Below are 26,460 nucleotides of genomic sequence, written 5' to 3'. Positions count from 1 at the left end.
ACAGCCCAACCAACACTTCCCTGGATAGGATGCTGGAAAGCAGGGGGCCCAACAAACGCTTAGTATAATAATGGTTTGTCCAATTATTGCACCAACTGCCCTTCTTGGATCGATGGTCACAGTTCTGCGAGGCTGCCATCACCCTGTACTCGCAGATGGGCGGAGCCTTAGGCTGCGGCACCAGGCTGAGTAATCACGCCCATACACCTTCGACGGTTACCATTTCAACCCTCATTTGCACCCTCATTTGCCTCATGCATGAATGGCTTGTATCAGAAATCTCTAGTATCGATATATCCTCTAGAATGCCTGCAAGGAGCTCAACGAAGACAACCCTGCCTGTCAGGCAGCCGCAGGCGGACCCAATCGATTTCCCTGATGATAATTTTGGCTACTTGACGATAAATTCGGATAACGAGATGGATATCGATGAGTCTGCTGAGCCTGGAGAAAGGTACGATCCCGAAAGCAATAAACTAACCTCCAAGTATTTTCCTATTTGCCTGGGAAATATACTGGGCGGCCGATACGTAATCGAGCATAAGATCGAGTTTGGTGGCTTCTCCACAGTATGGCTCGCCGTCAATATGGAACAGAAACAAGTGGCACTAAAGGCCACTGCTGCTGCTCCTATAGGCTCGAATAATACCGAGATCGCGATTCAGAATCTTGTGAAGAGCACAGTGCAGGATACCTCTTATCTTATGACTCTCCTCGAATCTTTTCCTCTCACTCCAGATGGGAGACACTAGGCACTAGTTTTCCGCTTAATGGGGCCATGCTTAGATGAGTATTCAATTCATACTCTCCCTATGAAAACAAGAATGCGTGCTGCTAAGCATGTGTTACTTGGTCTTCAGCAGCTGCACCGAGCACAGATTATCCATCGTGGTTAGTTAAGACATCCCTGATCCTCTATTATTTAGTCGTATCGCCTGACCGAGGCTGTAGATGTAAATAATCGTAACTGTATGCGTGGTGTACGTGATCTACCTCGAAATCGGGTCGAGATGTATAAAGCGGTCAGTCCGCCTCTGAGGAAAGAAATACCGTATTCCTATCTCTCAAGAAAAGGAGAGCGTGTTACGCCTATAAAGATTCCGCACGAGTTCTGGACAGATGATTTCTTCCTCGGTAATTTTGGTCTTTCGATAAAGGCCAGCGACGCAGATTTCCCAGTCCGCACCCCTAAAGGAATTCCGCCCGAAAGGTTTTGCTCCCCGGAACGTCTTCATTACCAAAAGCCAAGCCCGGCTTGTGATATGTGGAGTTTTATGGTATTGTTCACACAACTCTACTTGGGTTCCCCTTTTTTCGAGTGTGAGCCAGGGAAAGGCGTGGTTTCTGCTATGATAAAATATTTCGGTCCACTACCAATCGAGTGGAAGAACTCCAGTTTTTTTTTTTTTCCAAATATCGACGTGATGAGTGGTATGATCAAAGAATTTCAGATGCCACGGAAAAAGAGAGATCCAAAAACGGGAAGAAAGAATCAAGTTCATTTGCGAATCACGTCGGAAGAAAGTGTCGAGAGCAGAGCTACAACTATTTGATAGTATTATGCGCAAGGGTTTTGTATATAACCCCCAAGACCGACTCACCGCGACTCAACTTTTATGTGACGACGATTTCAAGAAGCTCATGAGCTTTTATGGCAGCTGATAGAGGGCTTTAGTCGTATTTTATCTGCTATCGAACTATTGAACAGTATTTCATTTGCAAATTATATCACTGGGTCGCTAAAAATCATTGGAAAACAGGTATTTGGCATAGATATGTGCTTTGTCGTCCTGGTTTTCTTTCTGTTGAGCTCACCAGATTTTAAATAGAAGTGGATGCTTTAAAGGAAGAGAGAAAGCATAGATTTCGGTTCTGTATTCTTCTCCGACTGGCCTTTTATACATTTACAGCAAAGCTCCCACGGATTTCAATCTCTATGTTCTCCAATGCGATTTTCATTCCAAAAATCGAACGTTCAATCCCAATACCACACTTACCCTGATTTCCGTTAAATTTTCGCGCCGTTCCTAATTGGATAGATGATTTTGATTATTCATCCAAATAAAATACTTTGATCTATAGCTGCGGTTTTGGCTCGGGTTTGAAGTTTGCGTTTCTGAGAGTGGTGTCCGACTCTTCGTTGACAATATGGCTTGCCTTGCGTCGATCACATTCCTGTTTATTTCGATAGTTTGCAGAGGATCAGAGACGTCCGGCGCGCCATCAGGGCGACACTCCATTTTTTACGAGAGTTTAAAAGTAGCAGGTGGGATAATGTGCTTCCAAAGTTGTTGCAAATTGAGGCCATCAGGTTATTTGGCCCCCAAAAGAAGGTAAAGAGGGGAAGAGACTGAACAAGATACGACGTTTTTTAAGGAGCGCGCCCTCCCTCTCTATCTTTGGATCATCTCTCGTGGCCCCCGTAGAAATCATCACATTGAGCGTCGCAATCCATTGGATCCCGTCTTTACAAGTCTATACGACTTTCCGCTGGGTTCACATTTCGGCTTCTGTTGTATCTCGTGATCGTCAGCACAGATGAGAATTGAAGTAAAATTAAACAATCTATAGTTTTCACGATGTTATAAAATAACCCTCAGACTGATGCTTGGGTGAGACGACAACGAACAACGACCCCAAATCCTCCTTAAATTGCTGAGCATTTTGTTACCGAATCTCTCTCGGCAGATCAAGAAAAGTCAACCAGGGACGGCGCTTAGCCGATGTCAAGAACCATGGTGAAACAGGTGCTGGTGACATCTGATCCACAGAAAACAGTCAATAGATGATCATCCCATTTGAACATCCTTGTGAGATCTTAAAGTAAAACAAACGATCCCGTTAACCGAAATTGAGAAAGATTTAGCCTTGCTTCCACGCACTAGCCTAAATGTCTTATGCTTCTACTATTTATATCCCAATCGCCGCGTTCTTTCTCTTTCTTTTTTGACCTTGATTCTACCTGTTACGGCCTCTGCAGATCTAGTCTAGCAATGTGGCCATTCATTCTTTGGTCCATATGGCTAAATGGCCTTTCCGAAGCCTACACTGTTACCAATACCGATCTGTTTATGTTCAAGAATATCGATCCTATCGTGTTGCCTGGGCAGTATACTAGTCATATGCACAGTTTCTTTGGGTCAGATGCCGTTACTGTAAATACAACGACATCTGCAGAGCTGCAGAAGGGTTGTTCAAGTACCGATAACCCTAATGACTTCTCAACATATTGTGCGTATCAAGTTTTGTGAATATTTTGCGATCATTTGAGATTGGTTTCAACTAACCATATTTGAATCAGGGGTCCCCACACTCTATCTTGTTGAAAACGGCAATTACACGCCAATTAATCCCATGCGTTTCAGTGCTTATTATGAAAATCTACAATACGCCGAAATTGCAATTCCACAAAACTTTACAGACGTTGCTGGCAACTCATCAGCACGGTCGCAGAGTGATGTGGAATCTAATGCGGGGATTCAGTGGTTCTGCGAAGGAGAGTCCAAGGGAGAGGATGAGGATGCTGCTGCTTTTCCGCTGAAGACCTGCGGAACGCACTTGCAGACCTTGCTCCTTTTCCATGACTGCGTCAACCCGAAGACCCTTGAGTCCGCCTATAACGAGAATCCTAACTGGTATCCGTCCTACGGCAAGAACCGCTGCCCAAAGGGCATGTATCGCATTCCACAGCTTCGATTATCGATTCGTTATGACCTTCGTGAGCTGCTTCCTGATGGCTGGGAAGGAAAGCCACCCCTTCAACCTTCTTGCGGGCCGTCCTATTGTTCACATGGTGATGTGATCAACGGCTGGTTACCAGAAGCCGCTGAAAACATGGTAAATGGTACAGCTGGATTTTTCCCAATTAATGGTCCTCTGGGGGCCTATAATGCGGGCTCAGTATGTGGCGCGGAAAACGCACATGACCGTGACCCTACTCATGGCACAAGCGACTATAAACAGAGTCTGCTCATGATGAAGAGCAGCTCCACAACGAAAAGACATCTGGCCAGACATCGTCACTGGACTTGATTGTATCATTTTGTGGGATGCTGATGGTGTCATGCAGATGGCGTTCAAGATTGAACTGATAATGATAAACCAAGGAAAATGGTTGTGAAACATCCAACCATTTTTGCCGAGAGGATCAGCTGAGAAAATTACCACAAAGAGCGACTTGCAGTGAACCAAAAAGCTGGATTGAAATTTGCCATGTAAAAGTATACACCTACATAATGTCACATGGGTGAAGCAGTGTGCCCGGTTGAAGCAATCTTTTGATTACTTGTCCTTGCTGGTTTCGCAACTCTCATGCAGTGGAGAATTGGGGCTTTTTATCGTCAACTGTCTGAAACTCAAAATTTTTAGTCATGACCTTAAATATTGTATATTAAAATGATCAAACATTCTTGGATTCTTCGGCTACATTAAGAGAGCTCCCGGAGTTGATGTCCTTGTTTCCATGACTTAAATTTCACCTTTCAAAGTGCATGGCCCTCCTCTGATAGGGGCGAAGCAGAGAGGCTTGCTTTTGAAATAGAATTAATGTTACAACACATGATTTTCATGGAGCAAGGAGCCTGAACAATCTATCTAAAATTAGTGACTCGTTCAATGATGTCATGTCTTCTGATTCTCAGAATGGCCAGGCCCATTTCCTTTCCAATGAAAGGCTATCAGGTCATCAAGATCTTGAGTTTACCAGTGAAAAGGGCTTTTTTCTCTTCGTGCACATTGGCTCGGTTTGTATGGATGTGTGCAAATGTCCGAGTTATCCGAGTCTACATATTTGAGCCTTGCATCGGCGGAATCCGGCGGGTCGTCCCTTAGAATGCACGCTAAGCCTTTATTCTTGATACCATCAGGAGATAGAAAATCGATTCAGCCTAGAACCAGCGCGTGGTGTTTATGGGCCTCATGATTCCTCTGTGGAACGTGCGATAAGAGATGTAAAGAAAGCCTGTCAAGCTAAGAGAATGTACGCCAACATTCCGTACAGAAAAGTGACCCCTTACTATTCAAATGCAGCCGAATGATTATTGCCCAGACAGAGGGGATACATTTGCTTGCTAAATTTAATTCCTTCATAGCCCATAAATCAAATAGAATACCCCGGCTCTATAATGATTACGACAGCACCCAGCTGAGTATGCCAATCATGGCTGCTCTTTTGGGATTGAATTTCGTCGTCTTGCACTTTGCATATTTTATAATCTTGCCTGCGATCGGCAGTGTCATATTCTACACAGCATCGACGCAGATCCATGATCTCCGCTATGTTGACGCGTTATTCATGACTTTCAGTGCCATGACAGGAACAGGATTGAACGTGGCAAGTAAAGATCACCGGCCCATCGAGATCTCAACAATCGCTAATAATCACACGTTTCACAGCTTGACTTATCCACACTAAATCTTCTTCAGCAAGGAATACTGTTTACACTTTTAATTTTTGGCCACGCCATTCCTATCCTCGCATTCGTCTCCTTCTTTCATGCCCGGTCTATTCGTTCTGCCCATCGATGTGGCTCAACTCAGAAACAACAGAAACAAGGCGCATATGAAAAGTCAACAACCCAGATACAGATAAAGCAGCTTCGCCAAGATACACACAAAGCTCCGTCCGTTCTATGCTTAGCGTTGCCGAAGATCAGTACTAAGGTTGAAGTAACGGAATTATCTACGACTATTTCATCACCTCCAGACCTTGGTTTCTCCAAAAACAGACAGGGTCTTGTTTTCGTCAACGGCTTAAATAACAAAAATCATAATGAACCGACGGCTCCCACCACACTTCTTTGCGTCAAAAAAGGCATCTGCCGTAGAGTGAATGCGGGAACAATTCGCGTGGTTTCCAGGTTGAAGAGAATTTGGCAACGAAGAAAAATTACCTCCAACTTGGACCGATCAATAAGCTGGGACGAAGCAACGAATATAGAATATCAGGCAATCCTTCTGGTGTCGACAATCGTCATTTTCTACTTTTTGACCCTTCTTTTTCTGGGGATCATCGGTCTCGGGCTGTGGTTTAAATTCTATCATCCAGATTTTTCGCACAGAAGTGGGCTCGGCCTTTTCTGGACTGGTGCTTTTCTAGCTACTTCTGCATTCTCCAACAATGGGATGTCCTTGATCGATGCCAACATGATACCGTTTCAACGAGAGTGAGTTATTTGATCTGTTGAATAATCATGACAACGACACATTTTGTATTAATTGATATGGGCAGGCCATTTTTACTTCTATCCTCTGGCCTCCTAATTCTAGCAGGAAACACGCTGTTTCCTTGCTTGCTGCGACTTCAGATATGGACTATGAGAAAAATTCTACCCAACAAACCAAACTGGAAGTCTTGGCGACAGACTCTTGATTTTTCTCTCGCCCATCCCCAGAGAGTAAGCTATCTCTAAGCTGCATTCAAGATAATGCGATTAACCTCACAGATAGGTATGCCCTTCATTGTATTCAAAATTGCACACATGGTTTTTGTTCGGAACAGTACTGGTTCTGAACGGAATCATGTGGGGAGGGTTTGAGCTTGCTTCTATCAAAGACCAAGAGATCAAGGATCTCCCAATCAAGTTTCGAGCTCTAGACGGGCTTTTTCAGGCTTTAGGTATGTCTTGACAGGCTCTCCACTTTGAAAAACTTTTGGAATGAGTCTAATTGGGTGCCAAAGCTGTTCGTGGCGGCGGATTCTCCGTCGTAACGTTTGAGAAATTGCCACAAGGGCTGCTCATCTTATACCGTGAGTGTTCTAATGAAATGTTCTGAAAGCATGGAGTTCTAATAGAACTTTCTTTAGTTTTGATGATGGTAGGATCCTAGTGCATTGGCAGGGTCATATTGGTAACTAACTATTTCTACTCAAGTATCTTTCTGCTTTTCCAGTGTCAACTGCTATTAGGTACCTTTTTCCCCGTCCAGTTAGATGAAGGAGCATACTTATTCCAAGTAGCAAAACAGTTGCAGTCTGCAAGCAACCCGATATGCATTCTTGCATAGAAGTTAACAGCTGCGACTCCTCATATTCATTTCGCGGCTCAAAGAGCCCAATACTTGTCCGCGGATACTTCATCTACAACCAAATTCGCTCTCAGTTCAACCACGATATATGGTGGCTTTCACTTGCCGTCCTTGTCATCACAATCGTCGAGTCCACTCACTATAATTCGCATCCTGTGGAATTCTCCACTTTCAATATTATTTTCGAGATTGTGTCCGCATATAGCTGTGTGGGCATGAGTATTGGGTTTCCTGGCAGAAACTATTCATTTTGTGGCGAGTGGCACTCTATTAGCAAAATTTTGCTTATTGCAGTCTCGTTACGAGGACGACATCGCAGTCTGCCCATATTTACCGACAAACTAACATGTTCGCGTGAGTCCTAGAGCGATTTGATAGCTCTCGGAAAATAATCGAAAAAAAAGAACTAGAATAGAATAGAAAGGGAAGAAAATTAAGAAAGTTTTCAATGTAGAATTCTCCACAGGAAAAAAAAGTCTATTTTATTCTCTTTGACACATTTAATCTCGAACGAAGTAAAACATTCGGTGGCGCTCTCGACATAAATGTCCTGCAGACGAGGTTTGAAGCTGCCAACCTGGAGGAATCTGGAATGTTTTGATCCTCTCAGCATGGTCTTCGCAGTAACCCTCAAAGGTCTTAGGTGGCCCAGTCGCATTTGTTAAGGTCTTCTCGTAATCCTGAATCATTAGTGTGATAGAATTTCTGCTGAGCTGAAAGCAACGTGCGAGCACAAAGTCTAATTCTTCGACGGAGAGGAAGTCCAGTGCTAAAAGGCTGAAAATATGGTCAACCATTTCAGTGCGTTGCCCAAGGAACTTCTCCATTCTGTCATGGAGCAGTTCGCTATATCGGCCCCCTTGGTGACAGATATCCAACATTTTGTTTGATATGTCGACACCAATGAGGTGAGTCATCTGGTTCCCTGGATTCTCATGCAGAAGACGACCCACTAGTCCAGTCCCACACCCAAGATCAATCGCGGTGCCAGTGTAAGGTCCCAGGGTGGTTATTTCGCTTGAGAGTTGCTCTGATGGGGCACTTTCGTCAAACAACGTAGTCAATTTGGCCCAATAGGTTCCCCGAGGACCGGGGCTCTTGAGGAAGTAGTTTGTGATATAAGTGTTCACGACCGCTCTATATCCGCCAGGGAATCCATACTTGACGTCCGTGTCCTCGAGCTGAGATCCTGTGGGGTAGAAAAACACAGGGAGGGGATCAACTTCAATCACATAGGCCCTGCCATCCCTGCCTATCCGCATATCAACGTCACAACCCATGCAGTTGGTATACATCTTCTTTGTGGTAAAGGCTTCGATTGCCGTCTCCTGCAGATGTTTGTAAAGGTCTGGATCTTCCCTTTTGGAAAGAAGTTCATAGCCAGACTCTGCGTCGAATTTCAGATCCAAAGTCAAGAATCGTGCATCGCCAGACCCCTTTTTGTACTTGGCGCGTTGCGGAATCAGTGGAAATGGGCTTTCTCCCATAGCAATCACCACTACAGAGTACTCCTCCCCGTCGATGAATTCTTGGACAACAATATCTGTACTATCCCGCCCTTCGGCTTCGCGGGCATCCGCGTATTTCTCTGGGTCTGGGCAGGCCAGTGCTTGCGCTCGCTGAATCCGTACCGGGCGCATCGATCGATTCAATCGCTCAATGCAACGGGTCAATTCAGTCTCGTTATGACACAACGAATACTCATCAATGAACATGCTCCCGTAACTAGACGCGGGCTTCACGAATAACGGAAATTTCTCGGTGCCAGGCACAAGAGGACTTCCGGCGCGCTTTGCTTCAGCGAAAAAGTCCCATTTAGACTGTTCTCTTTCGGAGCTTTGGACCCCCGCAGAGGGAAGATTGAAGGACTCGAAGTATCGAATCGCATCCACGCCGGCGAGGGAATCATCATGTGTCCCCCACATAAAGTTCAGGTAGAAGTCATGGCCTTCCTGGATTGCCTCATCAATTTGTTCCTTGGCTGAGCTTTTGAGAATCGTCTTGTGGGACACAACGTGTTGCGTCGTGAAGGGGCCCGGGTTCATACACAGCTCTTGGGCATCTCCCACCGAAGCCTGAAGCTCCTCAAAGCAAGATTGGAAAACACAGATCCGCATCAGGAAACCTGCATCCAGGGAAGGAAGTAGTATATTTCTTCGTTAAGCATCTCCCAGTCGATTATTTGGCGCGATCGGGCTGTCGCGTGCTCGCTTCCCACGTCTCCACCGGATCTCAGCTGAACCCCTCCTCGATGACAACAACAATACGGCATAGAAACCCGCACGATCGGCTCAATCGAGCTTAGCACGCATGAGGGGTTCATCTCCAGATGATCGGGTTACTTTTCTTTCGTTCTTAACCACTTGTTTACACCGCCCTTTCTGAAATAGGCAGTGATCGAATCCCAGTGGGGGCACTCTAAGCCTATGAAGAATTGAATCTTAGTTTTCCAGGACCACTGGGGCTTTCGTCAACTCTGATGGGAGGTGAATAATGATGGAGAAGGACTGGGCGAGAGCATCAACGATTTGAATTTAATCTTTGCATCTGTAGCTGGGATTATCGGTTGCCGGCCCGCATACCATATGCCAATTGGTCCAGTATCATTCATGCGAGTCAGAAAGTGTTGATTGGGAATACCGCCGTAGCAGTCGCAAGAGCGACAATGCCTTCCTCGCGTCCCACAAATCCATTTTTCTCGTTGGTTCCCGCTTTGACGGACACGCGACTCCGATCTAGTCCGACGATGCTGGCCACCGAGTCACGCATCGCATCTCGGTGGACGCTGATCCGCGGCTTTTCACACACAAAGCTCACGTCACAATGCGTGATAGTGCCGCCTGCTTCCCTGACGAGCTTGGCCGCGTGGCGTAGAAATTGATCGGATGAGGCTCCTTTCCATTGGGGGTCCGATGGCGAAAAATGACTGCCGATGTCGCTGGCTCCGATGGTGGCCAGGAACGCATTGGTCAGGGCATGTAGACCAACATCGGCATCCGAGTGCCCAAGAAGCGAGGCATTGTGAGGAATTTTCACGCCACAGAGGATGATCTCTTCGCCCGGCCCCAGTCGATGGGTGTCGTAGCCATGACCAACCCGCACGTCCGGTAAGAAAGATACGGATGGTCCCTTGGCCCGTAGCAATCGCTCTGCTTCTTCGAAGTCTTCGCTGTAGGTCAATTTTGTGTTTTGGGACTCTCCGGTGATGATTCGAACGGGCAGTCCGTTTTCTTCCAGGAGTGATGCGTCGTCGGTGTAGATTGAACCCGAGGTCACAGCCCTTATGTGTAGATCCAGAATCGTTTGGAGCTCGAACGCTTGAGGCGTTTGTGCCCTAAAGAGACCCTCTCGAGAAACGGTCGCCGTGATGAGACCATTTGCATCGGTTTTCTTCAACGTATCTGCGACTGCAATGGCTGGAATGACCCCGACCGAGGGCTCTTTCAGTAAAGAACCCAGGACGCTATCCAGTAAATCATGCGACGCAAAGGGACGGGCTGCGTCATGGATGAACACATGCGAGGGCCGGTTGTCCAGGGAAGCCAGCAGGCGCAGGCCCTCCAGGACCGAGGCTTGCCGCTCATCCCCACCCAGTGTTGTATAGATTTGGCTGTCGCGATCGATCGAAGCGTCGACCAAAGCGATATCATCGACATGGTGGACGACCACGATCGGACAACTCGTGTTCCAGGACCGGAACAGCTTAAGGACGCGGTTGATCACTGTATCGCCCGCGATGCGCCGGTATGCTTTCTGGCATCCTTGGCCGGCCCGCGTGCCTCGTCCGGCTGCAGGAATCACAATCCCTACGGTCAAGTTGGCGTGGGGTGCAGGCATGGTTGGAGATGTCAAACCACATCCGTCGTGGCAGTGGATCGGAAAAGATATACCCTGGTCCGATGGCGGCAATGGCGGGCCCCGCGATGCAGACGATCTGCGCGCGTGGCCTCCTTCCCGATCCTGACGCGCTCCTTGCTTGCGACAGATGGAACTCGCGAATCTTTCTGATTCGCAATCGAGGACGATGATGCCTCCCTCTCAACTCTCCTTGCGGGTTCCGGCGAAAATCAACCCCCAGCTCCGCGTAGGACCCCTTCGACCCGATGGGTATCACGATATCACCTTGGTCTATCAGGCCATCTCCCTCTATGATACCCTCACAATCTCACACGACCCCCAAGGCCCCACGATCGAGGTGACCGGGATCGATCGAGACCGAATACCAGCCGACGCACGGAACCTGGTCATTAAAGCAGCACATATGCTTGCGGGCCGGGCCGAGATTGCGCCGCGGTTACATTTCCAGCTGGCCAAATCCATACCCACCGAAGCTGGACTTGGTGGTGGTAGTGCCGATGCGGCAGCGGCCCTGGTAGGGTGCAATATTCTATGGGGTTTATGTCTGAGTGCCGAAGAGCTTATGGCGATGGGCGCACAACTGGGTGAGGATGTGCCCTTCTTCGTTCAAGGCATGATGGCCCTGGGTCTCGGACATAAACAGCCGCTGAGGACCTTGGAGCCCAGCCAGCATACCTGGCACTGGGTGTTAGGCGTTCCCTTCCGAGGCCTATCAACCAAGGCTGTGTTTGAAAAGTATGATGAAATATTGGCACGGTTCTCAAACAACGAGGAAGCCTATTCGCTCCGGCGGCAGAAGTGTATTGAGACTGCTTGGACCTTTCCTCCGGAGCAATCAGTGACAGATCTTGCGAATGATCTTGAGTTGCCCTCCAAAGAGCTCCTTCCCGATATTGCAACCGCATTGGAAGCAGGAAGGTCGGCTGGGGCACTCGGAAGTATCATGAGTGGATCGGGGTCAACATGTGCCTTTCTGGCAAGGGACGAAAGCCATGCGAAAGAATTAATGGCAGGTCTACAGAAAGAGAAAGTATTCAGAGAAGTCATTGCAGTCTCAGGGCCAGTAGCGGGTGTTACCGTTGCTAGTAAATAGCACAGAGAAGTATTTTTTTGCAGAGCATGTTACGCAGGGTCTTGCCTAACTAGCGAGGCAATTCCATTTGTCGAGATTGATCATCCTCCAACCAAGCACTTGAGTTCCTTTTTTTATCTGATTGCTTTTCATCTATCCGAGTAACTTTTGAAATCTAGGCAATATTCCTCTGAAGCTTACGCAGACTCAGTGCTTGAGAACGCTATAGCCTTTTGATTTCATGAGGTCTATATCCTTGTATTTACATCAATATGTTCCATCATTATGTTCTGTATATGCAATTGGATCTCGAGACTGATAAGCCAAAGACACAGTTGTCAGCGCTCACGGTATATGGCAAGAACCGTAGTTCTCATTATAGCATTGCCCTGGGGCAAGGGGTTTAGTCTGGCAAATTAAAGTTCAAAAAATCACCCAAGAAATTATCAATGTCCGCAAACATTGGATCCATGGCTGAGTAGTAGAAATCCGCGGCTCCAACACCAGTAAAATCATAGGATTCAGGGTTTGGAGGTAGGGCCGGCAAGTCATCGCCAACGCTGGGCCCTTCACCAGCCTCAAAAATTCTCTCATCATGACCTGGCGTATTTGATGTCTCCGCCATCCGCACTGAATGCGACATCGGAGGTAGTCGGGGTATTGGAGAATCTCTGCTCGTCATGGCCGCCTCTGTCTGGATCTGAGGGTCTTTCTCGGTGACACGCTGGATACGATCCAGCGCCCGCAGTCCAAGCCGCACCATAACCTGTGCGGAGAACCACTTCGGACTTAGGATTTTGAGGCAGTCGTAGAATGTCTGCAGGTGCTGTTTTACGACATATTGCCTGCTGAGCAATTGGCTTGCTTTCAGGGTTTTGTAAGACAGGGAGAACCCCAGGGAAATGGCGTAGGCCACAATGGGTAGCGGGATGAATTGGCTCATGTCGGACATCGTACTCAAAACAGAAATACGGTATACTGATAAGTCTCGGTTGAGATTGGTTGTTTGTGAGCGGGGGAAAGTGGTGAGATCCAGGAGCCGGGATGCTATCAGCGCAACTGCGTGATACGCTAGCTCGAAGGTCACTGGAGTTATTTTGTCAATAAACCCATCAACACAGACTTCCAATTTTTGAACTTCACATACATATCTGATCCAATGGCAAGTCCCAGCCATTGCATTGGTCAAGGATTGCCTCAAACGTGGGAATATCAAAGTTGTCGCTATTGCCAGTGAGATCTCGAGCTGGTCGGTACAGTTCCAAGGCTTTCCCCAACGCAGAAGAAACGCACATCCAGACGCGGAAGGGTTTATCAAAGAGCGGCATCATTGAGGCGAGATCCTGGCCCATATCAAGATCATTAATAGCAAGGGGTCTTCCGTTAATGGCGGCATTCCATCGATCCAGGCTCCACAGGCACCAAAATAGCATCGTAAGCGTTTTGTCTTCCATGTTGGCCGTGTGCTTTCCTAAATGCAAGCCAAGAGTGTGTGCGTGATGAACAGCTTGGCCGAGATATAAGGGTGCCATTTCGCTGCTCTCAGAGTCGGATACATGCAGCGACAGCAGAGACAATATTTGGATCAGTCTAACTTTATTCTTTTCATATTTTAGTGCAATGGAGTGGGTGAGGTCATCATATAGAAGTTTGCTGAATGACTGAAATGACAGCGGGGTGGACTGAGTCGCCATGCGCAACAAGGGTGTAGCACGATGATCTTTGGAGGCTGCCAAGCAAATAGCTTGTAGCAGATATGGTGAGACCGTGCCTTGATCAAGATGCGCACGAAAATGATCCTCGTTCACAAGTGGAAGGACCGGGTTCAGACGTTGGAAGTATACATCTATCAGCGCCCTCTGACTTTGTTTGGTAGGCAAAACAGCCTTGATCTTCGGCGGCCCATGACGGAGGGCCGGCAAGCTGTGATAGACCTCTCCCTCCTGCTGAAGGATTTCATTTTCCCGATCCAGCCACATACCGACACCATTCCGGTCCGCATGGCCCGGTAGTAGTCTTGCTCGCTCATCCGATGCCAAAAATGCGAGGGGGTTCAAGTTCCCGAGAAAACGGCTAGCCGGAGCATCGTCAGGAACAGAGCTTATGCCTCCACTTCTATCTTTCGGTGGGAATCGACTCGGCCATTTAGCACTGCTTGATTTCTCATCGCCAGTCACCTCGTTGCCAGGATCTGGCGGCGAGGAAGGCGAAGATGATATCAATGAGCGATCCCCCTGGGATGGAGCATAGGCTATGAACTTCCGAGCCCGCGGAAGGGATACTGGAGATACAGATCCCGGCCCGCCTTCCCCATGATGGCATTTTTTCTGAATTTAAACAGTGAGCTGACATCCTCGCGGGGTACAGGTTATTATGCGGCTGGCGCATACCTTTCGGCGGCGGCAGCTCTCACAAGCACCTTGCGGACGCTTTCGCTTCAAGCCTCCTTCATCCAGACCAACATGGAACGTCAGCTCCATTCAGGTTTCTAGGCGCAAGAGAGCGGCCCGATTTATCTCCAACGGATTTTCATTGCGTCCAGGAAGCAAAGTGGCGGCGATCTCATCGAAGTGAAAAGGGTAAAAATCGAGCGGCGCTTCCACTTACAGACAAGCGCCAACCAATCAATCGGGCAATACTTCAAGCAATTCACGGGCGGTGACGCGCTCAGTGGAAAGAAGAGCGGTTGACTTTCCTTATTGGGACGGTTTCCGGTAAGGCCTGCCTTTTTGGGTCGGGTCGACATTTCTTAATCAAGGGCGGCTCACCAGCCCTATCTTCACGGCCGCTTCGATTGCTTCAATTGCTTCGGGGATATTCCAATTAGGGATATATCCTGGGAAGATTTCACAGACTAGAAGATATGAATCATCTCACTGTCCGATTTCTTCGTCTTTTTTCTGGCTGGAACCTATCTGCAAGACCCAAAGATGTTCACAAGGCGGAGAGTATATTCCGATCTCAGGTACGACCCTGATGGTCCAAGACTGATCTTCCTAGAAAGCTAATTAGTGAAACTATGATCAAACAGGCTGGATCGTCCGTGCATCTTCCTCCCGGCCACTCGACCCGGCGAGGCAAGCACTACGGTAACAGGGAAACTCAGTCTTTATCTTCCCCAAAATGTCTCGATTCAGAAGATACATGTTAAATTGAAAGGCATATTGAAGATGTAGGTACAAGCTACCATCCAATCTATGATACCATCAGAATCTAACTGTGCCAGACCATGCCAAGAGTACTTTTCAAAATCTTTCCAGGGTGCACTCACCTTTGAACAGACGCAGGTCCTAGCCACCTCAAAGAAAAGCGGATCGTTCCAGCTGTCTGCAGGAAAATATGAGTTTCCTTTTGAATTCTGTTTAGAAAGAGGCATGGGAGAGAGTCTTATGGGACCCGGCCATCAATACCATGCTTACGAGGTATGCGGCGTCATCACACGGCAGTTTGGAGGCGATTCGGTGATCACAACTCCTCTCCAAATATATTACACACCTTCTCAATTCATGGATGATCTATGGGGGCTATCACCAGTGGTAAGTTGCTACAAGTTTGTATTTGGTCAGAGCCACGGGGATCCAACTAACGCATACAATTATGTCAGTCTATTGACAATTACTGGGAGGGAAGAGTCCACTATAACATTTCAATCCCCAATCGAGACATCCCTTTTGGCTCGATCTTTCCGGTCAACCTCTGGTTTGTCCCGTTAAGCAAAAGCATTACGCTCAAGACTATAACAATAGAGGTTGAAGAGCAGCATATTCTCCGGATCACGCCCAGCGCAGCCGACTCTATCAGATACAACTCTGCTTTCTTTCGCGCGAAGCGCAACCACATTATCTTTAGGGAGGTCTACGGCGTGGAGGACTATGTCACCACAGAATCAGACATCTCCGATGTGGAATGGTCCACCACAAAATCGGTTCATTTGCCCCAAGATCTGAAAGCCTGCACTCAGCGGGTCGACTTAGATGAGATCAAAGTATCCCATTCCTTGAAAATTATAATTGAGATGCAAGATACCGACGGTCGAATACCCAAGGTAGGCTCTTGTCCATTACCTCGTTTCTCTACAAGGTTCTTATCATTATTTTGGCGCAGATCATCGGGTGTATCCCGTTTAATATCTACATGTCGCCTCAAAATATACTGGAGAATGGTGATGTGTACCAGCGTGACCTGCGAGAGCCTCAAGATGACAAAACAATGACCCCACCCTTGTATGGAGATCATCTTGGCGATTGCAGGATACCAGACCATTCATCCGACCCTCAGACCGTTTTTATGATTGCGCAATAATGATTTTCTATTTACATTTTGCCTTTGATTCAGCTTCCAGATGTTGTGTGCAGTTTCTATTTGCTTTTTTTTCTACGAAGGACTTGGTCATTCGCGTGTATTCATTACTTAATAGCCCACGCCCAGACGATAGTGTTCTCATTGCTGATATGTTCTGGGGTCTTTGTGGTTGTGTCTGGGATACACTGGAGGAAAATTAACAAGAAGCCTAATAAAGCAATTTGGGGCATCCGTTGGGGCTTATCAGGCCTCTCTATCATGAAATTGATCTCCATCTAAGGACCTCATCCCTTGATTGCCTCTGGCGCCATCTCCGTCATCGAATCCCGTGCAGGAAGCAACTCAATTCTTACGATCTGTCATTTTATAGTCAATAACACAACAAGTGTATTGAGATCTCCTCAGGGATAATTCATAAAGGATATCTAGCCTGAAGTACAATAGAGCAGATTTTGTTCATTTGCGGCGTAAAGTCGCGCTATGCTACTCGCTACTCCCTCGAACAGTGGACCTTTCCTGGCTGTAAGATTATATTAAATTTACCATCGATTAGTCTACGAGAGAGAAAATCAGACTGGAAACAAGGTTGTCGTGCTTGTCTGCACAGAATCTATGGTGGTGTATATACATTTCTCTTCGATGTGGTTGTTGGATTTCGGGTGCGCGACGTCAACGTCCCAAAATATATATATTCTGGTTGTGTACACATAGTACGCATCTCCATTCTATCCCCCCCACCAATTTCTACCAAATGTGTTCCATATTCGCTCAATACGTATACCCCTCCCGAGATAAAAATTGAAAAGGTGTACCATACCATATCAATATCTCTTCCAGCTCAATCTATGGAGTAATCAGGCAGGGTTGAACCTGGGCCCGAACAGAATTGCTCCTCCTGATACCCCAGGCGGTTCAGATCGCCCACGAATCCCCTCGCTCCCCGCCCGGCCGGAATCCGGACACCGGAAGCGTTTCAGATATCTTACAACTAGTCCAAGCTCACCGCCACCGTCTGGGATTGTTTCAAACCCTTTAAAAAAAGCAGCAGCCATACTCGACCTGGGGTTTCCTTAAGCAGCCAGTCGTGCACGAGCGACTGCAATCGAGTTCACCCTGTGGGCTAGCTGGGCTACTTTGCTATAATTAGAGCTCTCGGCGCTGTCGCCGGCTGGTTGAGTCTTGAGTCCTTCTTTGGCCAGACCCGGCCAATAGCAAGCGAGAGTAGCCAGGGCGAGCTCGGAGTGAGACTAGAAACAGCTCGTGCCCATGCAGTAGCAAAGGGTATATTTTGTGCCGGAGCGTCTGCAAGGACTGTCGTTTGTTTTTACTTTTTTTTTCTTGTTTTTCTTTTTTTCTTTTTCTTTTTTTTCCCCTTCCTTCTTGCAGGCCCCGTCCACGCCGGAAGGGCCGCGGGGAGCAAACGCGTCTGTACCACCACGGTCGTGACAGAAGGAACTATCGAGATCTGAAAATGTTGCCATTTCGTACTAAACACATGCCACTACAAGCTCTATCGAGTAAATGTGGCTCGGCCCCATTCGCGAGTCCGAATCCGATATGGTGGGCAGATAGGAACTACTTGTGGCCCCCCCCCATCAAGCCACCGGCCAAGCCTATGTCTTTGGGCCCCTCCCGTGCCCAGCGATGATAGGAGATGGAGATGCGTCAACCCCCTCGCTAGTCGAGAGCGCCACGCAAGCAAACATTCCCCACGGCCCCGGAGAGGGAGGACCCCCGAGGTGTTCGGTCGGGCGTTGTGGTTCAGGGGGTGGGACGCCTCCGAACCGATTAATCCACAGAGTATGGACGTCGTTGTCTGTTGATACTCCAGCGCTCCGGACTCTGTCTCTGTCCTCCGTACACATCATGCCCACACTATGAGTAGTAAGCCCCCCCGCTCTACATCCAGAACAGTCCTAGGTTGTGCCTGGGGAGTTGAGCAATGGGTTGACGGAGCACAACTGGAGACTGGGCGATAGGCAGCCGGGTTGTTTTGGATCGATCCTGCCTTCGGGTATCGGCTATGGTTGTTTAGATCCAGGACCCAGAGAAATCAGGCATCACCTCTTTTGGACTCAATTTTGGAACGGCGGATGGGCGCGGAGGCCGGAGTACGGAAGAGGACAATGGGCGACTGCAATCTTAGGGCTGACACGAGTCAGCCTCATTTGGGAAAATCATCCCTATAGTTTACGGGGTACTACGTGCATTTTGAACGCGGTCCACGGGACGGAAGTTGCGAGTGTGTGTCAATCTGACATACCCCGGCAGTCCATGCAAGCCTCCCCAAGGCGACGACCGCCTGGTTGGGCGTTTGATTTCTCCCCGACTAGCGCACCAAATGCCTATGTAACGCTTGATACACTTGATACACTTGATACTCTACATTTGTACAGATTGTAAGTTACAACCTTGACCTCTAGCGCCCACTGGTGGGAATCGACGCGGCCCGAGAGAGAAGGCGATGGAAAGGAGGACCGAAAGGAGGCTATGACGCGGTCGATTGAAATTACTGCGGGGATCGACGACGGCCCATCAGGCACGGTAACGCTGATGGGCATCTCGAAGGGTGCAACTCCGTCTAGCTCTTGATTTTTCGAAGAAGATCTCCCAGGAAGATCCTTATCTTCCTGGTTTGAGGAGAGGGGTGGGTGGTGGGCGACCCCCTTCTCACGGACCCAAGCGCGCCCAACCGAACGACTCGCAGGAGGTCTGGAGAACTGGTTTAATTAAATCAGCTGTTGGACGTCGTCATCCGAGTGGGCCAGTCATTGGCGCGCAGTCGTACAGTCCAACGGATAGGTTGTCAACAAACCGTTGTATTTTCGAGGATATCAATTCATGCCACTGTTGGGATCCGGCTTCGTTTCCCAAACTAGTTACCATCAAGTTACCAGAATGATTGTGAAGGGAGGAAGCGCTCCCCCCCACCTTTAGAACTGCCTGTCACGATAGAGGGAGGGAAATCAAAAGCCACGGCCGGGGATGGGTATGCGTAAGTATACGAGATTCGAGGAAGTACCTGTTCCTCCCTCTCCTCCTCTCCTCCTCTCCTCCTCTCCTCCTCTCCTCCTCTCCTCCTCTGCTCCTCCCCTCCTTCCCGACCACTGTGATTAGTCTGATAGTGACAGGAGAAGTAAGACCGACCGTAGCGTACGGAGGTCGGCGCGTCGAGGGAGGTCGGGACTTGCCTACCAAGGGGGGCGATCACGGTGGACCTTTTGACTCGGTCGAGCAGGCCGCGTCTCCAGCGCGGATGGGACAGATGGGACTTCGAGTTCCTCCCCCCCCCTGGCGTGAGATCATCACGAGTGCAGGATTAACCTTGCGGAGCACCAGGGGAAGAGATTACAACGGCCCCTTGGCACCAACATCATGCAAGATCTACTCCGAATGTTCGCATATACAACTCGTCTGTCTTTTGTGTCTCTCGTACCATACACAGGATCCACCTATAGATGTCGGTAGGGTCTATACTGGGCAGGATTCTCTACTACATGTCATCTCATATTCATATCTCTTCCACGTCAGAGTCTTGAGGCGAGGACTCTGGAATACTCTGTACTCGGGACTTTGTACCTCTGTACTCTGTACTCCGTAGTGGGGAGGGCGGGCAGACCAGTGGGCAGCGTGGGCAAAGCGTTAGGTTCAATAACTTCCCCGAGGCCAATTTCCCGTTCCCTTGCAATTTTTTTCTGTGCCAATCAGGGGCGGCAGCATACCGGGTTGGTACCCATGGATACGGCATTTTTGCGACCGGTCGGCCGCGCGGTGATTGGTGTGCCTGACTGGCCCCGGGCGCCCAGTCCCTTGGCTCCAGGTCAATTCCCCCGGCTGATTGGCTCGCCCCTGGCGCATGGTCATTTCGTTAGGCCAAGTCTTCAAGTAAACAGAAAAAAATAAAGAGAAAAAAAAAAAGAGAGAGAAGAAAGAAAATGATGACCCACGCGGATCTATGGACATATGGAATAGAGCGGGCCATCAGAACAAGTCCATGCCAAGGCACTTTGGAGCAGTCGAGGCTTTGGAGCGCAACTCCACCAGTGTTGGCGACAGGCGCTGCGTACTTCGTGCTCCGTACGGGGATACGGCGGACTGTACAATCCACGTAGGCGCTGGCAGCAGCAGCTGGTGAGACAGACAGCACAGCGGTAAATTACCCTCGTATTGAGGTTCTGATGTGATACTGCGCATCCACAGGCTCACAGGGCACGCTGCCACATACGGTACCGTACCGTCCTGCACCCCCTTTTCTCCCGTGCAGCCTGCAGCAGTGGGGCCTCGTTGCCTGTCCTCGGTATTGACTCGTACAGCGGTACATACACTGCCTTCCCCCCCCCCTCTTTCTTTGCCCCTGGGGTCTTGACTCTCCTTCTCTTCTCCTTCTCTTCCCCAGCCTCAGTCTCCTCGAGTTTTCCCATCCGACCAGAGGGATTCGTTCTCTCTAGCACACTCATTTTTGGAAAACCTCTACAACACGCTCTCTCTCTCTCTCTCGCCTTCTCCACCCCTTTTTGTGTACAGCACTTTACGAAAGCGCGCGACTGGCTTGCCGTTGATGTATGTCACCCGATTCCCTGATTGTCGCATGAGATTTGCGAAGCGCGAGATCCTTCAGACGCCAGAGGAATTCTCCCTCTTCCCTACTCGTGTCGACAAGTCCTTCCCAATATGCGAGGTATCGGAATATTTGCATGAATGGATCATGGTGGCCACTGGTCATCAGAATCCCGACGAGCACCTTATCTGAACCTCGAAATCAACTTATCCCAAACCCGACTCCCATGATAAGCACGGAACTCTTTGCGACAGTGAACTGACTGCTTGTGTGGTGTTGTTTCTTGATAGATTGACCATTCCTGATTCGCAATGAAGTTCACCAACTCTGTTGCCGTGACCCTGGCCACGGCGGGTTCCCTGGTGGCCGCCCACGGCCATGGCCACGCCCACTTCCACAAGCGTGCCGTTGACACCGAGACCGACACCGCTGTCGTTGCCGGCCCCACCGTCTACGACTTCGTTGTGTACGACCCCAGCAAGTCTGGAACCCCCGAGGCCATCTCCGCGGAAGAGGCCTGCGAGGGCCTCGCGGAGCACGAGTATGAGTGGCTCGACGACCCCATCGCCAATGCCTGCCCTACCAGCACTCCTGTCACCAGCTCGACTCCTACTCCCACCCCCACCAGCACCGTCGCTGCCCAGGTCCTGCTCGAGACTTCCGCCGCCATTACCCCCGCCACCAGCCCTACCAGCTCCGCTGAGCCTACCACCACTTCCACCAGCTCCGTTGCCGCCACCTCCTCGGCCGTTGCGTCCAGCTCGGCCAGCTCCAGCTCCACCAGCACTGGTATCGATGCGGACTTCCCCGATGGTGAGATCGACTGCGGTACTTTCCCCTCTGACTACGGTGCTGTCGCTCTGGACTACCTTGGCCTTGGTGGCTACTCCGGTATTCAGTACCTCACCTGGGTCGATGAGATCGTCAGCGACATCACCACTGCTGTCACCGGCGATTCTTGCTCCAGCGGCGCTATGTGTTCGTATGCTTGCCCTGCTGGTTACCAGAAGTCCCAGTGGCCCTCCACTCAGGGCAGCACTGGCCAGTCCATTGGTGGCCTGAAGTGCAAGAACGGCAAGCTGTACCTCACCAACAGCAGCCTCTCCAAGAAGCTTTGCATTCAGGGCACCGGTGGCGTTTACATCCGTAACAAGCTTTCCAAGGACGTTGCTGTTTGCCGTACTGACTACCCCGGTACCGAGTCTGAGACTATTCCTCTGGCTGCCAGCGCTGGTCTCGAGCACGAACTGACCTGCCCTGACGGTGCCACCTACTACAAGTGGGAGGGCAAGACCACTTCCGCTCAGTACTACGTCAACAACGCCGGTGTCTCGACCGAGGATGGTTGCCAGTGGGCTAACAGCTCCACCACCATGGGTAACTGGGCTCCTATGAACTTCGGTGTTGGCTACTCCTCCGGCGCCACCTGGCTCTCCATGTTCAAGAACGAGCCTACCACTACTGCCGACCTTGACTTCAAGGTCAAGCTGGTCGGTGACGACCTGAGCGACAGCTGCAGCTACGATGGCGAGGGCAACTTCTACAACAGCGACGGCAAGATCACCAGCGGCAACGGCTGCACTGTAAGTTTTCGATCACCTTCATTTGGACAGATCTGTTTAGTTAACCATTCTTCCTTTTACAGGTCAGCTTCTCCTCTGGCAGCGCCTACTTCGTCTTCTACGACTAAGCGGCTTGCTCCAAATCGCCATTGGGTTTCCACACTCAAGAAAAGATAAAGACCCACGGACTTGGATGATCCTTTTTTTTCTCACCCCCCCCGCTTCTTCAACTGCACCGCGCCTTGCCATGGCGGGTGGAAGGAGACTTGATTTGAATGGGCTAGGGATTCCAAAACCCTTGCAGATTACTCTCTTCTCCACCTACTACTGAATGGTGCTTCTGTCTATATCACGGTTTGTTACTTGAGAGGTTGCTTTCTTCTGTGTATCTTAAATTTTATTTTTGCGTTTGATGTGGGCCTTTTTCTGGGGTGAAATTCAATCTCTTGTTACATTTTCCCTTCTTCAATACCAACCAACTCTTACTGTGGATGATGTTTTATGGGCTAGACTTTTATCACATTACCTCAAGTGCAACCACAGCCTCTTACTATTGACTTGACGATTTTCTTTCCTCAATTTGCAATTGCAATGACGATGTGTTTAATTCCTCTGTTCTAGACCACGGTCCCTTGCATATTTTTTTCCTGCCTGTCACCCAATCCTGGCTGGTGGCTTGCGGGTGGCTGGATGCACCCACCATATTTCATCCCCTCCCACGATCCAAGAATCATAACCAAGGACCACGACCGGGTCTGCAAGGGCCACCAGCCATGGACTCGCCCTCGATTAATTTCCAATGTATTCACAATCCTGGGCCATTGCTTCTTCACAGTCCCTCTCTTCCGGCAAATACCGAGCTTGTTTGCACATCACATCCGAGAATTCCACGTGACACGACCGTAGATCTAGACTGACCAAGCGCAGATGGTATCTCTATCTTTCCGCACATTAGCGCCAATGAAAAGTATGTCAAAATGGTGTGCTGACCAAGGCAGACAGGCCATCTCTGCGCGATCGCCACGGTAACACGGTCTCTTCGGCGATCGCTCTTGGAATGTGATCGGTTCCGCCCTAGCTTGCTGTGGCGTGCAGTACCTCGTGGTACTCGAGGCAAGATTGCATCATCCTGCCTGCCAAGATGCCTGGCTCACGAGTCTGTACCTTTGATGGATGGCCTGGCTCTGTCTATCAAATTCCTGCCAGGCCCTTTCTACAGAATACCTGTCCGAAAGCCAGCGGCGATCTTGGCGGACGTGCTATCCGGATTCCATGGTCTCCGCCTTACGCCTCTCTCTAGTCTGGTAGTCGCCTTGGCACGCTCTTCTAGTTGGTCTTCATGACCTGCTTGGAGTTTGATTGATTTCACAACTCAAATGTTTTGTGTGAATGCTATTGAAGCAAGAAATCGCATGACTGGGTTGGGTTCTTGCGTATGAGGCGCTGTTCGATGATTTCTATATACCTTCCACGAGGCCTCTCCCTGCGCCTTGAGTTGACCGATGTCCCAGTTACATGCTGTAGAGACGCCTAGTTAGATTGGTCATGGAGCAATGTCGTTGGCCGGGAAAGAATCACCGCCCAGGCGTTTCAGAGAACGGAGAACGGCGGATCCACGTACAAACTTGGGCATCATCCTCAGCGTACGTGACAGATGATTCTGTAGTTCGCTCACCATATCAGGCTCCTTCTGGTTGGACGATCAGTCGCTTTATCAAGTCGTTGCTCTTCAAAGTATCAAAAGGATCGGAGGTCAAATGAAAGAGCTGCTGTTGCTCTACCTTTCTTGTGTTCGTCCAGTCTCGACCATTTTAGACCCGTGAATCAGTGTTAGTTTATCAAGCCATCAATGAGCACAATGAGCAAAAATATTTTCCCTTTGCGAAATGGTCACTTGTCCAGAACCTCCCTCTCCATATTTCCAACGTTCCAGCTACTTAATCTTTGATGGTGTGGCGTTTAAAGAACCCAAAATTAAAGCCTGGTAGTAAGATGCCATGCTGTCGCCGAGGTTTGATTTTGGCCTTCGTGTCTTGAACAGACAGCAATATGCTCTTTCTTCTGGGAAACTGCCCTTTTCAGCAGCATGTTAATGTACGTTGTCGGGTGACCTTCACGTCGTTAGTAGCTGACTTGTTCTCGGGTCTGCTGGGTTAGGGTCGAAGCGATGCACAGCGTTCTAATCGATTTCTGCCACAGACACAGCGTTGGGTGATAAGTTATTATTTATTCGCCTGTAGAAACCATGGCAGTATCGGCATACGAGCTATTTTCGATTTTTTGAGCTCCCCTCGTCCTTCATGCTTCAATGAGGCGTATCCTTTCCAAATTGGCATCCGGCTTGGTCCTGCTCGATACCAATCCTGGTCAGCAACGTCGACACCGAGTCCAAGTAGCAGGGCTTCTCGCAGATTGATTATGACAGAATGCTGGTCCATCAGTTTCTTACATGCCGTCGCACCTAAACTCGAACAACACTTCAATAACAGCCGTTTTTGGCGTTTTGGGTGGAGGGGCAGCTGTGGGGCTGTTCTGGTCGAAGAGAGTCCGACGATCTTTATCTTTCCTGGCTACTCGAAAGCTGATAATCCGTGTAAGTGATAGATGCTTCTCTTCAGACATCTTGGGGAATCAGGATTGGTATGTAGGTCTTGCCAATCGGGGTTGCTTGTACTCATCTTGAATGAAAGGCTAGGCGCGATATCTGCGCGACGCAGGCGCAGACTGCGGGGCTGAAATTGTAATGAATTCAGAGTATATTGAGCGCAACAATCAATGTCTGTATACTATAGCCTTGAACTTGGAATTCTTGAAAGATTTATGAGACATTAGGTTCAGCCAAATGCAGCTCAAGCATTTAGCTGACCTGTTCACACTTCGAATCTTAGTGAAATCACCGGTCGCTACCATTAACATTGTCTGTCTAGCTTGGCTTCTCAAAAATTCCTTATACATTCGGCAAGGGTCCACTTGTTGGGCCGAAAAGAAAGCTCGCTGTTCTTATTTTCTACCGAGCTATTATTGGTTGCAAATTGGGTTATGAAAACTCATAAAGGGAGCTACTTAAGCTACTTACCTTACCGAGCTAATGCTTTTCAATCCAAGAATGCAGAAAACAATAATAAATGTCGGTGCCTTTCTGTGCCCTTCTGTGGTTGACCGACACATGCTAGTTGCCAGCCACAATTGCAAGTGTAAGTAACGGTAACTACGCGACCACGTCGAATGCCCCACGGTGCAAATTCTGTCAATTTCACCCCGCGTCGTTATAAAACCAATACAGAGCAGTCGAAATCATCATGACCTGCCCCCCATCTACTATATGGTAAAATAGTAAAGCACTTCATCTACAAACTTTTGGCAGCAGATTTCCTATCTTGTCCATAGTCGTCGACACTTTATTCACATAATTCCCAAGCCTTCAAACCACCCCCCAAAATTCCAGGCTCGAATCTATGCTCCGGCGATGGGCCTCAATTCCATCATTAGTCCATTTTGCGGTCAAGGAAATGCCAGACGCCCTGGGCATACCTAGAGGAGTCTGTCATACTCCATACTCGGACTCGCGTGCCTGTCACGATCCACTCCTCGGGGCACACGTGACTTCAGACGCGACCGCGCTTTGGCTACTCCAGTATAGAGCACCCTTTATAGAACCTGTGGAAGATAAATTGCCAATTTTTTCACGCGTGATCGTCCTGAAATTACTATAATTGACACAGGTTTTTTGCTCCAGGTTCTGGAGAGGGGTCAATTGCGAGTGTGAAAGGGTAGTGGAGCCCGTGAACCCTCGTCGGCGCCTATCGAACGCGTCTCGGGCTGTAAGCGTGCATTTCCGCGCAGGGCGAACGAGACGCTCCGCCCCAGGGCATTCCACCACCACACACCTCTCTACCTTTTTCTCCTAGGCCCTTTCCTCCCTTTCCCCTCCACGAACCCTTTCTCCCCTCACTTTCTCCTTCCCTCTTGAGAGCCCTGGTCCTCGTCCGCTCTCCTATATATCCTCTCTTTACTCTTTTTTCTATCCTTCCTGTCTAGGATACGCGGTGACGCGAGTCCCTCGAGCTCGCCTCCGTCCCTTG

At 49.1% G+C, this 26,460-nt stretch overlaps 12 protein-coding genes across 12 annotated transcripts; 9 read left to right on the top strand and 3 right to left on the bottom strand.

The window, feature by feature from the left end:
* Window positions 1-305: 305 nt before the first annotated feature.
* On the top strand, window positions 306-752 carry N7462_000387 (uncharacterized protein; the record flags this gene model as incomplete). Its single annotated transcript, XM_057072113.1, has 1 exon — window positions 306-752. The coding sequence occupies one exon, from the start codon at window positions 306-308 to the stop codon at window positions 750-752; it is 447 nt and encodes a 148-aa protein (XP_056938643.1).
* Window positions 753-2,993: 2,241 nt separating this feature from the next.
* Window positions 2,994-4,032, top strand: N7462_000386 (DUF1996 domain-containing protein; the record flags this gene model as incomplete). The annotated part of the gene is made up of 2 exons (XM_057072112.1): window positions 2,994-3,231; window positions 3,302-4,032. 2 exons carry the CDS (start codon window positions 2,994-2,996, stop codon window positions 4,030-4,032), a joined length of 969 nt encoding a protein of 322 aa, XP_056938642.1.
* A 1,126-nt stretch (window positions 4,033-5,158) lies between these two features.
* Window positions 5,159-6,168, top strand: N7462_000385 (uncharacterized protein; the record flags this gene model as incomplete). The annotated part of the gene is made up of 2 exons (XM_057072111.1): window positions 5,159-5,329; window positions 5,395-6,168. The coding sequence occupies 2 exons, from the start codon at window positions 5,159-5,161 to the stop codon at window positions 6,166-6,168; spliced, it is 945 nt and encodes a 314-aa protein (XP_056938641.1).
* Window positions 6,169-6,519: 351 nt separating this feature from the next.
* On the top strand, window positions 6,520-7,391 carry N7462_000384 (potassium transporter; the record flags this gene model as incomplete). Its single annotated transcript, XM_057072110.1, has 3 exons — window positions 6,520-6,616; window positions 6,892-6,907; window positions 6,938-7,391. 3 exons carry the CDS (start codon window positions 6,520-6,522, stop codon window positions 7,389-7,391), a joined length of 567 nt encoding a protein of 188 aa, XP_056938640.1.
* Window positions 7,392-7,526: 135 nt separating this feature from the next.
* N7462_000383 (uncharacterized protein) lies at window positions 7,527-9,143 on the bottom strand (the record flags this gene model as incomplete). Its single annotated transcript, XM_057072109.1, has 1 exon — window positions 7,527-9,143. One exon carries the CDS (start codon window positions 9,141-9,143, stop codon window positions 7,527-7,529), a length of 1,617 nt encoding a protein of 538 aa, XP_056938639.1.
* A 499-nt stretch (window positions 9,144-9,642) lies between these two features.
* On the bottom strand, window positions 9,643-10,863 carry N7462_000382 (4-diphosphocytidyl-2C-methyl-D-erythritol synthase; the record flags this gene model as incomplete). The annotated part of the gene is made up of 1 exon (XM_057072108.1): window positions 9,643-10,863. One exon carries the CDS (start codon window positions 10,861-10,863, stop codon window positions 9,643-9,645), a length of 1,221 nt encoding a protein of 406 aa, XP_056938638.1.
* A 190-nt stretch (window positions 10,864-11,053) lies between these two features.
* N7462_000381 (Ribosomal protein S5 domain 2-type fold subgroup) lies at window positions 11,054-11,977 on the top strand (the record flags this gene model as incomplete). Its single annotated transcript, XM_057072107.1, has 1 exon — window positions 11,054-11,977. The coding sequence occupies one exon, from the start codon at window positions 11,054-11,056 to the stop codon at window positions 11,975-11,977; it is 924 nt and encodes a 307-aa protein (XP_056938637.1).
* Window positions 11,978-12,359: 382 nt separating this feature from the next.
* N7462_000380 (uncharacterized protein) lies at window positions 12,360-14,436 on the bottom strand (the record flags this gene model as incomplete). Its single annotated transcript, XM_057072106.1, has 3 exons — window positions 12,360-13,042; window positions 13,104-14,283; window positions 14,347-14,436. 3 exons carry the CDS (start codon window positions 14,434-14,436, stop codon window positions 12,360-12,362), a joined length of 1,953 nt encoding a protein of 650 aa, XP_056938636.1.
* Window positions 14,437-14,886: 450 nt separating this feature from the next.
* On the top strand, window positions 14,887-16,258 carry N7462_000379 (arrestin C-terminal domain-containing protein; the record flags this gene model as incomplete). The annotated part of the gene is made up of 5 exons (XM_057072105.1): window positions 14,887-14,921; window positions 14,988-15,128; window positions 15,183-15,492; window positions 15,561-16,001; window positions 16,061-16,258. 5 exons carry the CDS (start codon window positions 14,887-14,889, stop codon window positions 16,256-16,258), a joined length of 1,125 nt encoding a protein of 374 aa, XP_056938635.1.
* A 2,274-nt stretch (window positions 16,259-18,532) lies between these two features.
* N7462_000378 (uncharacterized protein) lies at window positions 18,533-18,850 on the top strand (the record flags this gene model as incomplete). Its single annotated transcript, XM_057072104.1, has 2 exons — window positions 18,533-18,657; window positions 18,682-18,850. The coding sequence occupies 2 exons, from the start codon at window positions 18,533-18,535 to the stop codon at window positions 18,848-18,850; spliced, it is 294 nt and encodes a 97-aa protein (XP_056938634.1).
* A 1,402-nt stretch (window positions 18,851-20,252) lies between these two features.
* On the top strand, window positions 20,253-21,008 carry N7462_000377 (uncharacterized protein; the record flags this gene model as incomplete). The annotated part of the gene is made up of 2 exons (XM_057072103.1): window positions 20,253-20,389; window positions 20,783-21,008. 2 exons carry the CDS (start codon window positions 20,253-20,255, stop codon window positions 21,006-21,008), a joined length of 363 nt encoding a protein of 120 aa, XP_056938633.1.
* A 119-nt stretch (window positions 21,009-21,127) lies between these two features.
* sun1 (SUN family protein UTH1) lies at window positions 21,128-22,506 on the top strand (the record flags this gene model as incomplete). Its single annotated transcript, XM_057072102.1, has 2 exons — window positions 21,128-22,399; window positions 22,462-22,506. The coding sequence occupies 2 exons, from the start codon at window positions 21,128-21,130 to the stop codon at window positions 22,504-22,506; spliced, it is 1,317 nt and encodes a 438-aa protein (XP_056938632.1).
* Between the last annotated feature and the right edge of the window lie 3,954 nt (window positions 22,507-26,460).

The sequence above is a fragment of the Penicillium macrosclerotiorum genome, assembly GCF_028827735.1.
Source record: "Penicillium macrosclerotiorum strain IBT 26536 chromosome Unknown utg000001l_segment0_segment0, whole genome shotgun sequence".
NCBI classification, from domain to species: Eukaryota; Fungi; Ascomycota; class Eurotiomycetes; order Eurotiales; family Aspergillaceae; genus Penicillium; species Penicillium macrosclerotiorum.
This window is presented reverse-complemented; position numbering and strand designations above follow the sequence as displayed.